This window comes from Dendrobium catenatum, unplaced genomic scaffold (genome assembly GCF_001605985.2).
Source record: "Dendrobium catenatum unplaced genomic scaffold, ASM160598v2 fragScaff_scaffold_913, whole genome shotgun sequence".
NCBI lineage: Eukaryota > Viridiplantae > Streptophyta > Magnoliopsida > Asparagales > Orchidaceae > Dendrobium > Dendrobium catenatum.
In genome coordinates, this window is record NW_021319375.1 from 1,301,968 (window position 1) to 1,316,359 (window position 14,392).

Sequence of the window (14,392 nt, forward strand, 5' to 3'; positions counted from 1 at the left end):
GCGTAAAATTATTAATTCATACAGAAAGCAATGATTTATATAAAAAATTTTTATTACAACCATAAATGAAATCAATAAGTCCAAATAAGTATTATTAAATTGCAAATTCATTAAATTTCAAACTCCGAAGAAAGAAAATCCATCATCAACTTGGTGTATTCAGCTCCAAGGTTGGCATGATGGTATGCTGGTTATATATTCCTCACTGAAACATTTCAGGCATGCTGAAAAGTTCATCTGTGTTGAAGAGGTTAAGGTTCCTCCATTGGATTATCCCCACCAAAGGTTCTCTATCTGTAAGAAACTAGAGTTTTAGTATTAGGATTAGAATTAAATAATTAGCAAATTATTAAAAACTACTTTTAGGCCGTTTCTTCTTCTCCCAATGGCTTTTCAGTCTTAATTGATATGCCTTTAGGTCTACGCTTTAGAGGATCTTTCAAATTTGCAGTTCCACCTTGGAACTAGCAACATCCTTCTGATTTCTTTTTTATTGCCACCAGAATTAAGTATAATTTTTTATACATGTCTTGCAAATGAGAAAGAAAACTCCTCTGCCTCTTCATTCTCTTGAGCTTCCGTGCTCATTTGATATGCAAACCTGCTCACCTGATTTCTGAATATGAATCCACCTACACTTTGGAAATTATTACTCTTTTGAGAATTAAGCAAGTAACCTGAATAAAAAACTTGTTGAGCCCTTGCTGACCAACGAAGTAATAAGTACTTCTCAGGGAATTAGCCATATCCAACTGTTTAAAAACCCTCAAACAATGAGAACACACAAGCAATCCCATGGTTTCATACTTCTTACAGCTGCATGAATTTACCTTCTGTTGCAACAAGTGAACAACCCAATGATGGTTTTGATTCTTTTTCTCTATGTAGTTGACTATATACTTTGAAGAATCAGTCGAGACAAATCTATACTCATTTCTCCCACAGCCTTTATAAATCTTCCTCAAAAATTGAATATTTCTTCTTGAGTAATATTTAGGCAGCTTATTTTAATATTGAGTTGTTCTTTATCAGCGGGAACAATTTCAGCTTGCTGCATTTGTAATCCTCATCTTGCTCATTTTCGCGCATTATCAGTACCTTTTCAAGCCAAGAAACAATCAGTTAATGAACTTGTCTGACTTTGAAATGCATGACACACATTTTAGTAACTCACTACGCTGCGTTGTTAATATGCCCATCGCAAGAATCCTTGTTGAAAGCAGTTGACCACTTTCTCCTTATCTATAAAGATCCTGCAACATTCATGGTTATTGAAGATTCCCATTCTTGATCATTTCATCCCACGCATCCTCGAACACTTCCTCAGAATCACACCACCTCATAACTTATGGAAGAGTCCTCTAACTTTATTATTGCTATTATAGATGGAACCTTTTTTAAATATGTGCCATTGGCATAATTCTATGACGAGTGTGAGTAATGCAACTACTATGGCCCTGGCCATAGCTGTCCTGATCAGTGAATATTGTTGTTGGATATTTATTACCCATTATTCATACAAATACTTTAAACAACCATGTAAACTTTCAATTGTTTCTTCTGACAAAAAGCAAGCCCAAACAAAATATTCTTGCCAATGATTGTTACACCAACAAATGGCGCACAAACAAAATTATACTGTTCAGCCGTAACTAGTATCAAAAATCAACACATCTCCAAACATTCATAATCTATCCTGCTTCTGCCATCAACCCAGAAAAAATTTAACAATCTATCCTGAATCATCATATTGAACATCCCATGCAAACATGTGGTCCTCAACTTGTCGATCTTAAATAATTGAATCAACAGAATTAGTGTCACCAATTTCAATACTTGCTCTTTTCTCCTTCTGAATCAATTGTAGGCATCCCTCTTAGAGATCCGACATTCTCACATCCACCAACTTCCTCTGCAAGGTAGGCATATGCATCAACGGTTCTAATCCTGCATTTGTCATCGGATTTTAGGACGGCAGCTTTCTTCCTCAATAACATTCCTACATGATCTTAAAAAGGTGTCGAGTCGGCTTGGGCTATGCTAATTCATGGTTAGTGGATTCAAAATCTTTTGACATGCTAGTAACGTCTTCATCAGTGAAAACCTCACCTGCTGGACAACCAGTTCTGACAACTGGTAGTGAATCTCTTTCTTTTCCTGAATTATGATCATCACTTTTGTTTGAACTAGCTTTGAACAACAAAAGTCCTTGATTTTATCTTTCTAGAATTTGGCCAAAAACTGTGATGATCCTTTCGGACACTAAAGCCATTATCGTGAGCAATAGTGCAAAAACATTCATATGCTTCTGTCTCATCTTTTGTATACAGCCTGAAAGCGCAAGTAGAAGGAACAAGTAAAGGGCAAGTAAAGCGCAACTAAAGCGCAACTAAAGTGCAACTAAAGCGCAACTATAGCGCAACTATTAGCGCAACTATAGCGCAACCGTAGCGCAACCGCTTTAGCGCAACTATAGCGCAACTAGATTTAGTTTTTTTATTATCATCTTCATCCTAAAAATCAATAATGAAAGCTAAGCAACACAACATTAGATTCCGGCTCATTTTTTACTTTTTCGAACAAAAGAAATTTATTCTGCTTAAAAATCGCAAAATCAAAAATCCTAAGACTAATGAGCTGAAACCTACGTCTTATTTCTGCTTAAGAAATTTATTCTGCTTACAACTTTTCCAACTCGTTTTTCCAAGATACTTACCTATATGTTGAAACCAGAGGAATTTCCGGCTAAGTTAGGTTCCGATTCCGATTCATGCACCAGCCCTTCCATTCATGCATCCTTTCCGATTCATACACTCCTTCTTCCACCTCCTCTTCACTGAGCAGTCCATTTCTTCTTGCAATTTTCTGGCTCGTTTTTTCTTCTACAGCAGCACATCATTATTTGCGTCTTTCGCGGCTTTCAAATTGAAAAAATAGGGCGGCAATTGCTCAAAAGTTTATCGGGTCGGGTCACTAACTCTGACAAGACATTAAACGTTAATATTAAATTAAAAAAACGACTAACAGATGGCGCATTTCTATTGGCGACCGAACGGAGAGATGGCTTCGGTCACCTAACCCAATAATTTGCCCAATCGCCCCTACCTGCCCCCGCCGAAGGCTTTCTCCCATTGTTGAACTACCCTTACCGATCCCTCTTGCTCTGTGTCGAATCCAGACGCGAAATCCGCCTCTTATCTTCTATACCCGAACCCAGATCATACTCATCCCTCAGCCGAACCAAAATAACCCCATCCGACCCATATCCCTCTCTGTCATTCGATCCCGCAAGCCATATCAGAGAGGTGAGGTTTAATACTTATTATTATTATTACTATTATTATTATTATGTTATTATTATATTTTTTTGTTATTATTGTTAGTATTAATTGATATTAATATTAATACTAAAATTAATATTATATTATCGTTATAATATTGCTATTGTTATCATTATTAATGATATACAATAATAATATTATAAAAATAATACAATAATAAAATTATTATTAATATTATATATGTATGCAAGTGTGTAAAAAAAAAAGGAAAGGAAAGAAAAAGAAGGAAAATAAAAAGTGTGTTGTCTCAATTTTTGTACCCTCCTCCCGCCGGTCGCAAAGGTATAATCCCTAAACCCTAAAATTCTGAGAACCTGTTTTCGACGCTTGCAACGCAACAAAAATGACCACATATACATGCTTTTTCTTAGTACCGAAGACCCATACACACCTTTCTCTAGCGTGGTGGGGTTGAAGATTTTATGGCCGCGGTGTCCTCGTACGAGGGCACCTACCGTACACCCTTTTCTCTAGCGTGGCGGGAGGCCCAGTTTTCCGTAGTTTTCTCCTAAACGGGGGAGACGCCGGTAGACTGCCAAAATTTCGGGTGGATATACGATCGCGTTTGGACCTGATTTGGACTTAAATGAACTTAAACTTAAATTAAATTGAACAAAATTTGAACTTAACAAATGAAAATAAATTGAGCAGAGGACTTATGAACTTGGACTTGATTTGAATCAATCATAATGAACTACTTGAACTTAAACTCAAATGAATTTGAATAATATAAGAGAACTTGATTGAATTCAAAGGAACAATATAAGATTTGGACTTGATTGAGCAATAATAGACTCAAGAACTTATATTTGAACTTGAATGTGATATGAGCTACAATGACTTTGAATTCAAACTTGGATTAGAGTTTGAACTTGACAAAGAACTCAAACTTGAATCATATATATGAGAACTTGGTTTGAACACAAACAAAAGAATTTGTAAGCTTGGATTTGCAAGCTTGGACCTGATTGGAATCAAGCATGGTGAGTATGAATATGAACTTGAACGTCACTTAACTTAAATGAATCATGACATGAATGATTTGAACACAAGCAAAGATTTTGAAGACTCATTTTGAGACTCAAACTAATTGAGATCTCAATGGATATGATTGGATCATTTGAACTCAAAATTCAAATGATCAAAAGACTCAAATCAAAGTTGATTCGAACTTGACTTGAATCAAAAGGCCACATGAAACTTAGGGATGATAAAGCTTCAGTGTACATAAATGGAATCCAATCAATTTGAAGCATTTGAACGATAGCAAGAAAGTATCAATGAACAAATTATCATGTAGACCATGAACTATTCTTAAAGGCATGTTATTATAAAGGATCTTCAACTTACACATAAGCAATGTGTGGCCTAAATGCCCATGTCAGTGGATCCACAAGTTCATTCAAAAAAATTGGATAGCATTTAACGAAAGAAGCCCCCAATGAATGATACAATCCGTCCATGATGATTATGCCAATCCAGTTGCTAATGTTAAGTGGAAATAACGATAATGTTATTATTCATGCCATAAGCCTTCAAGCAATATAATAGGCATAGTAATTTGCTATTTATTATACACAATAAATGCAGCATGCTTGCAAACAACGAGGGGAAACAACTTGATTACAATAGTGTATTAGTGTGTTCATGGATAGAACAACAAGGCTCATACACAACTGATGTCACTCAAGTGTAAACAAATACACTAGACTCCCTCAAATGATAATAACCAGCACATATGAAGAAATGGATGGTGAGAAATACAACAAATGCAAACTCCTTCAAGTCGTTGTAGAAGACTCTTCATATACGCAATACACTATCTACAGACAAACATAGAAGAAATGTGATAAATGCAAAAACCCCTATATAACACCAGAAGATCTGCAATACATACAACCTCTTTATGGATATAGATGTATGTACAACGTGCTATCTCTAGGTAGATACAGAAAGACTTCAGTAAATGCAGTATCTTGTAGTCAATTTCAGTCTACGAATGAATACATCTACCTGCAGCAGTAGTGGATGTGTTGTGAGGACCAAAATCATACTGAAATGCATAAAGAATACGGCTAATGCAAGCTCCTACGAACTATTGTAGGCGATCTATTCTACACCCAATATGATGTTTAAAAAAAATACAAAATACAAAATGACTACATCAAAATGCAAATCTCTACGGACTATCGTGGAAGATCTTTCAAGCATCCCAAAATATCCCTGCACATGCACTATAGTTTATACACACATAGGTACACTAAAAGGGGGTATGTAGTCAAACACCCTCATGGGCCCCGGCGTGCGTGTTGTAGGAACACACATGACGTCTAGGAATGCTACGTGGGTCAATAAGTGAATTCAAGTTCGAACAAGATCCTTCTATGCGGATCAATAGGAGTCGACAGTGTTCGAACCTTCAAATAAATACACGGTTGAGGCAACCGGTGTATTTATTTTAATACATACATATTAGGCCTTCAAAACCTATAATCAAGAGAATTCACAAACAAAGGCATCAAGCTTGAGAAACCCGATCCTCTATTAATAGCTCCACAGAGTTGACAATGTTCATCCACAAAATGGAAATGACCTCAAATACACCCCGTTGATGGCCATATTGAATGTTTATCTCAACGGAGGGGTTTACAAATACTTTCAAATTATATCCAAATGCTCATCAAAATTCAAAACTCCAAAAATCATCCAAAGTCCAAGATATTTAAAATTGAAATCCATCCATCAAACACTTAAAGCAAAATTCATCCACCCTCCGCAATAGGTTGCCGAGCTGAGATAGCTAAATTTACTTCGGCTCACATAGAGTTAATGCCTAGTCGAAAATATTACTAGGGATCATTCTCAAACAATCTCCTGCCATTAAGGAAGTAATACGTGTCCTTTGACTGACGCTTTTGCCGCTAGATGACACCGCAGGATAATTGGTTATGACCTAGGGCCTCTAAACCGAGTGGTTTTGCCGCTAAATGGCACCACGAAATACCGATTATGGCCAGAGCCAATACACTCCTTAATGACATCAAATCCTTGAGATATGAATCAATAGGATATGATCGATATGGCACAAAGCCCTCTATTAATAAAGGTGGATTCAAATTTATCCCATTAGACAAACATTCACCCCAGGTCAACAAGGTCTCCTTGGACGAAGCAACTCATGGCTACTGACAAGGATCCTTCTGTTATGTTGGGTCGACTACCTCCTCTGACTAAGTAGACCCGGGACCACGATGGCCCGGGACGACGGAACCATGGGATTTTGATCGGGTCTATCATCCATTCCCCCACCATCCGCTTTAAGTGCAAGATGGTGAAGATTTATATTTTAAATATTAAACTTGAACTTCCAACATCCAAACCCTTCAGAATCTTCAAATTCTCAAATCCAAACCAATGTTGCTACTATATGCCAGATACTACGCATCTCTATGTATCTGATTGACGACTAGCCTTAATCGAAAGTTCTTTCTCGTGACCGGGAGGGGTAATTAACTATAGGGCTTGCGCCTATAGGAAACCAGAACTCAGATTATAAAGTCCTCACAAAATGAGGGCGAAATCTCTGGGTAGTGTCTTATCTACAAACCCATCTGCCTTCCAAAATTTACCCCATAACTTATTCCATTAAAACTCCCCCGAAAAAAAAAAAAGCAAACAGTCGAGCGGAGGCCGGGTTGTTGTAGTCGGGCGGAGGCCGGGGCTGAATTTTCGGAGCCCACAGTTTGTAAAGCAATGATAGTGGTCCCCTTATAGATGGAAAGGCTGGATTTAGGTTATTCTTATTATAGATGAATTGGTAAATGATGGGATTAATGGTGAGGACATGGTGTGTAAAGAAAGTAAGGAGGGTGAGATAATGCAATAAAGAGTTGAAAGTATATGATTTACAAATTAGTATAAATTAAAGCCTTATCAATTCTCGTAATGAACTCTTTAAATTGAATTCCTTTTATCACATTTCCATAATTCTTCCTCCATCTTGCTTTTCACTTGGCTTATTGTCCTTATCTTCTCTTGCTTGATATGCTTCCAACTTCCTTTGATGCTCAAGAAATCCTTTCCCCTCGTGTATTTTTCGGGTAAACAGAATCTTCCAAAGAAAGAGTCGTGATAGGTGGCTAGGTCGACTAAAAGAAAAGCTGGTTGGAGCATGCAAAGGGCATTTTGATGTGATCAGTCAACATACGAAAAAGAGAGAAAGAGAACCAAGATATGTACAGGCTTTCTTGGTTCAAGATAATAAGAATTTTCAAATTATTTAAATGCTGAAAACCTAAAAATAAGATATTATTTATAAAAATCTAAACATTAGGAAACATGATAAATAATAAGAACTATTAACTTATCATTTACCTGAAAGATAGGTTATTAGATAGGAGAATATTCTTATCTTGATAACCTTCTTTATTATTTGCATAAAGCCTATCTGCATCTAGACAAATCCTTGCTTTGAGTTATAAAATAATTTACTCACTCCTTTATGTGGTCAGCCTGATTGTAGGACCAAAAACTAAAGACTTTAAAGCAAGCTCCTTCGATTTGAATTGTGGCCCACTTATAAGACACCACATAACCTTGTATCTTTCATAAAACTAGGTTGATTTATGAACTTGACTTTGGATCTGAACATGGATCTACTTTGGGTTTGAATTTGACTTGATCTTGATGCTAGAGCCTAAAGCCTCTTAGATAGAAAAAAGGGAGAAAGGCGGGGTAACTAGGTTTGAATTATGGTATTTGTTGACTATGCTACCAAAGTATCTAATGTAGCGAAATGTTTTATGATCCCCTTAAACAACAAATCAAATTCTCATATTATGTCTTAATGTAATGCCCTATACAATGTGAAAAGCATCCATTGCTCCAAAATGTTAGAACACAAGAACAAACAACTCTAATGTTCAAGAGAGAATAAAATTTTAAACTCAAATATATTTTCTGAAACAAAAACTTCATCCAAATTTAACTTAGTAGATATTAAATTAAAAAGCAGCTCAAAAGAAAAGGAATCGGCCAAATCTAACAGAGGTGGAAAATCCTCAACACATAAACATAGACAAAAAACCTAATATAGCTCAACCAGAAGGAATAATGGCTGAGAAGGAATCATGAATCCAAGTTGAATGATCTTACGTGTGGGGGAATCATTAATTGAAGTTCAATAATCTTACGTTTTAGACAAATAGTCTACTTCGTTGAATGAAACTGTAAGCAGGATCCCCAAAGGTAAGGACAAGACATTATTGAGCAAAACCATCGAAAACTCATTCAAGTTCCCAGATTTTGTGGCATGTTTAGCAACATCCATTACTCTGCGCAGTGTCAACTATAGAAAGCATTTGTCAGATAAAAGTCAGATGGAAGATATGCAGCAAAACAATAAGAAAGAGTACAGTAGAATGTCTTGTAATAACAGGGATGCTGAATTATAACTGGATGAAAAAAAAACCATTTTCAGTTTATACAAGTATCATGGATGTTGCTATGAAATATTATATATATATATATATAAATATATAAACCAAAATTCTTAGAACTAATAGAGAAATTCATAGAAGTGAATAACCAGAATGAATATAGCAACTAATTATTGTTCAAGTAGAACGAAAAGCTATATGCAAGGATGATTAGCAAATGAAAACTCTACCTTATAAGTTAACATTGCTAATTATTATTCTGGAAATGGGTGCAGTTCAAAAACTGAAGTTTCTTTTCTTCCCAAAGAACTTGTCCTTAACAGCGGGTCCAAGTGGAACTGTTAGCACCAATATGGTAAAAGCAATACATATCAAATATTGCAGCTGGACACATAGCCTCTCTGCTTAGGACAACTCTATCCTCCACATCCAGCAAACGCTTTCTGTTAACACATGCCAATTTGAAGCACAAAGTAGGTGCACTTGATTTTTGATATTATGGCAATGCAGATTAATTACATGACATGGGTATTAAGTACAGACGCCCAAATTGATTTTCATATTTAGGTTTGAAGCTAAAATTTGCTTCTCATACACTTTTGTTTTAAATAATTTTCTAAACTATCCAGCTGAAATAGGCATTCAACACCTCAAATTCACAAGTATAAATAATAAAATGATCTACTATATCACTGTTAGGTGAGGCTTCCTTGAATCCCCTTTCTCTCTCTTGGATATGTATTCCAAGTATGTATATCTAAGAAACTGTATATTCTACAAATTAGCAAATATTGTTCCTGCATATCTTAGCAAAAAAATCATACAACACCATACACTTAAAACTGTACCAAATTATATAACTTACTGCACTCTCAGAAAAAATGCAAAATAAATGCTATTAGTATGCATTACAAATTAAGTATGTAGGACAAACATTAATAGATTTCTGTAAGGTTTACCGAGTATGATGCAGTCAAAAAACAATTCAAAATTTGCCACGAGTAGCCAACTGCATGAAAAGATAAATCTGTTGCTCCTCCAGAAATAGCTGAGATTATCTGAAAAGAAATAAAAAACACATCGATTCACCTAAATTAAGAGTTACAACGCCAGCTAAAAGAGAAAATACAATAGGTCCAATCAACACTACATAGCAATTCGTCAATGGTTAATAAACATAGGCATCAAAAGATTACTTTTAACACATTTTGTTCGGTATTAATATATTAAGCACACAAATTTTATAATCTACATAACCAAAATAACTTTATGCTAAAATTAAGTTGATGTTAGTCCTAGACGTGAACCTGTGGTTGTTGTTAAATGTCTTGGGATCAATCAAGGAGGATTTATGTCCCCTTTGTTAAAGTATACAGCACAACCAAGAGAGAATCAATTAAAGTCTTTAAAAATTAATAATTATTTTCCCGGAAGCATTAAAACACCATTTTTTACCACTTTTGTGAAACAATAAATACTTTACAATCATGGACAAAATATATCATAGATTCATGTTCAAGAAATATGCCTCAAACTGATAATTTTTTTTTCTTTTTCATCTCTAAAAAAAATATTTTTTCAATCTTATTTAGCAAGCTTTAGGAGAAAGATAATTTTCCACAGTTAATCATATATCCAAGATAAAATTAAGATTCTTAATTGATTATCCAACAACGATATCACAAATCAACATACAATCGCATATGAAATAGTGCAAGTAAACAAAGAGCAGAAATATAAAAACAAAAAGTAAAAATATGTAAACTAATTTATAGTGGTTTGACCCACGTGTCTATGTCCACTCTCCAAATCCTCTTCTTGAGAATTCTACTGGAACTCTCACCTTTTGCTCCTAGCAAGAAAGAGAAGTCTCGCTCCTCCACAAGGTTATTAAAAAACCCTTACACGCTATTATCCTCGAAAACCCCACATACCCTAGCCGCTTCAGCTAGATCCACGAAGTACATAAGACCTCCCCAAGATCTTCACAAAGTTCATCAAGAGCTCCACAACATATAAGAATTGAAGGAAGTGATTGGATAAACAACCAATGTGAAAACCTCACACATATTCCAAAAATTCTCTCAAGAAATTCCTCATAAGCTTTCAAATATCCCCTCTTAGGGTGGGGCTTAGGAGTTTCCCTGTAATTTTGTGTAAGAACTAGTTGATCTGGTTCAACGAGCGGGGTCATGCAGACGAGCAGGATCGCGAAACAGGCGATCCGAGCAGTCGTGTGCGGCTTGTATATGCCTATTTGAAGGATTTTTTTCGCCATTCTAACTGACTAATCGCATTCAGGAGTGAAAATTAGCGATACCTCTTGTGCCAAACATTCTATTCACTGATATCTTTTGCAGCAAATCGCGTGAGAAGTTCAGTTGAGAGAAATGACAACGAGGAAGAAGGAAGAGAGCAAGTTTTCAATTTCATTTCTTTTGATATTGTTTTTCTTCTGTGATTTAATCCTAAGAAAAGATAAGTTATTTTAAAGGCAGATAGAAGAAGAAATTGAAAAGTGAAGTGAAGAAAATTCTAGGGTAAACAAATCAGTGAACTTTTCATTCATATCCATAGAAGGGGTAATTGAATTTAATTGTTCTTTTACATTAACTTATAAATATTTTATTTTTTCAATTAATTATTTTATCTTTTCTAACTAACAACATAATAAGTGATTAACAAATAGAAAGGAAAAATATAGTGAGGAGTGTCTTGATTCAAAGCAAAAGAGAAGAAAACATTTTGAGGTAATTATAAGTGCATTAGATTTAAAATTAAGTCATGAATCCATCAAATGATAAATTGAATTTAGAAGCATAATGAAGTTATGGCATATAATCTACTTAAAGAGATAAGGAATTTTAAAATATTAAATTAGAGAATTCACTAGTAGTATGTAAAATGACTAATAAGGTCTTTTATATAGGTAAATATAAAAAATATCTATGTGCATTAAATAACTAGTTCTAGAGAATGAGAACAATTCTAATAAATAATATTTGAGATGTTATGTTGACGAATATTTTCGCATCGACTCGACCCCGATCAAGCCCGACAAAGCTCGATCGCGCTCGATCAACTCAATTGATCATCGTCGAGGTGAAATTAATTCAAATTAAGCCTCAATTTAATGATACAAAAATTCTCCAACATGTTAATCGCATAAATTAATTATAATTAAAAAGTTAGAGAAATTAAGATAAATTTCTCACTTAAATTTGACGACGAGGACTTCCTAGGTAAAATCTATCATTATTGGAATACGGAGCAAGTGAAGCAGCACATTTCCAAAGTTCAAGTTGAGTACTCATGCTTTTATTTTATAATAATGATGTTATTTTCTTTAATTCAAGTTCATTGAACTAATTAATATTTGCAAGTTATTGGTTATTATAAAATATTAGCATTCTTTTTTTCATAAATGACAAATTGGTTCATATATGTAAAAAAGTACTAGTCCAGTCTTTCTTTGATTTTGTTATAGGTAGATTGGTTCTATATTATAAATTTAGTCTACCCAAGTATTATAAACACACCTATTGTAAGAAAATATTATGGAATAAAATAATTTCTGATTTTCTACCTTTCTCTCTACGTGTGCTATTTGTCTTAGGAGTTTACACCTACTCAAAAGGTGTCAAAGCTTCTTGGATAACTAAGAAGCATAACTTCCCTGCATGAACCCAATTTGATTTTGAGAAACATTAGCATCATGTTGTAATCTATGCTTAATTGCTCTCTCCCATAATTTTAATGTAATGTTTAATGTATGACATAATAAATTAATTTTTCAACAATTCACACACTCTTGTGCATTACCTTTATTCTTAAAATTTGGATCAACACTCTTCTTCACACATCTGTCATCTTTATAATCTTAGTAATAATAGTAAAACTTTAGTAAGCCAAGACATTCCTTGATCTCCTAAGCATTCCCCCATCAACAAGTTCCGCTGCTTTTCTACACTTCATTTTCTTTAAAGTCTCTCCAATTTCAAGTTTACTAATATGACAATACAAACAAAAATCTCTATTTTCATTTAGAGTATCAAGATAACTAAAACTAATTGTACTCTCATAATCTTCAGTGAAAAACTTATCAAAATATCTCATTCACATATATTGAATATCATCTCTTAAAAAAATACTTTTATCTTTATCCTTAATACACTTCACTTGAACTAGATCATTTTATTTTTTTGCTTGGCTAACTTATACATACATCTTTCACACTCCTTAGTATTTAATCTACTATATACACATATATATATATATATACCTACAGTTCTCTTTATATATTTTCCAACTCTTCAAGCTTTTATATCAAAACTAATTTTTATAACAAAAATTCTTATTTTTTATTTTTTCATACATATTTTGATTCTACTAACAACTATTTTTACTATTAAAAGCTTTCTCTTTTGATTCTTCAAACAAATACTTTACAACCTTAGACTATTTTTTCCCATATAATATTAACTTCCTTAAAAATAACTAAAATTTTGAGATTTTAAATCTTACTCTCAAAAATATTTTTATTAGCATTTTTTATATTATCTCATCTAAACTTAGAGTAATATTTTACTTTATTTTTCATATTATATCCCTTTTATCTTAAATTATAAAATTAATAAGTGGTATTGTATACATAAACTTTCACTTGGAATGACTTTACATCTTTTAAATATAAACGATCTATTTTTCTTATAAAAAATAATTAATTTGAGTTTTACAATGTCTATTCTATTAAGTGATGAGCATAGTTTAAAATTGCGCAATCAGAGGCATGCCTTGAGGCGCGCCTCTGCGCAATTCTGGGCAAAATCGTCTCATTGCTTAAGCCTTTTTGACTCTTCGTGAGGCGTACGCCTCTTTCATTGTGAGGCGCGCCTCTGAGGCTAAATTGTGCAATTCAGTGTGAGGCGCACGCCTCTAGAAACCGAGACCCACACACTTAAGGGGTTGTTGAGGAGATTGGGGAGCAATTGGTTGTTGAGGTGGTGATTGACAATGCTAGTGCATACAAAGCAGCTGATCAGATATTGATGGAGAAGAGGAAACACCTGTATTAGACCCCCTGCACAGCACACTGTATCGATCTCATATTGGAAGAACTTGGTGGTTTACCTCAATACAAGAGCGCTCTTTCTAGGGCAAAGAAGATCACAAAGTTCATCTAAAATCACTCATGGGTCTTAGCCTTAATGAAAAAGTTTTCAAAGAAGGAAATCATTCGCCCTGCAACCATTAGGTTCGTTATTACGTTTGTGCACTACAAATCACTTTCAATTCCTAATGTAAGTTTATTCTACAAGTTTGCCACATCGTATTTGACACTGTAAAGCCTACTGGATGTGAGACAACCTCTTGAAGCGATGTTTACATCAACACAATGGATTAATTCTGCGTGGGGGAAGAAAACTGAGGGGAAGGAAATATGAAGTCTAATTATAAATGATAAATTTTGGATTACTATGACCTATGTCATATTGAGCAAAAGACCCTTGGTACAAGTTCTACGTTTAGTGGATGCCAAGAAGAAACCAGCCATGGATTTTATTTATAATGCAATGGATGAGGCGAAGGAGTTGATTGCACATAACTTGGGAG

At 34.4% G+C, this 14,392-nt stretch overlaps 1 protein-coding gene across 7 annotated transcripts in view; it reads right to left on the minus strand.

The window, feature by feature from the left end:
* The window catches only part of LOC110109376 (GDP-mannose transporter GONST1), an 82,580-nt gene that overhangs the window by 9,219 nt on the left and 58,969 nt on the right, over positions 1–14,392 (minus strand). For all 7 annotated transcript variants that reach the window (XM_028697334.1, XM_028697331.1, XM_020840421.2 and 4 more), the window contains 2 exons: positions 9,739–9,837; positions 8,534–8,688 (listed from right to left, as the gene is read on the minus strand). In XM_028697334.1, coding sequence (XP_028553167.1) covers positions 8,534–8,688; positions 9,739–9,837 — 254 coding nt within the window. The remainder of the gene's footprint in view (positions 1–8,533; positions 8,689–9,738; positions 9,838–14,392) is intronic.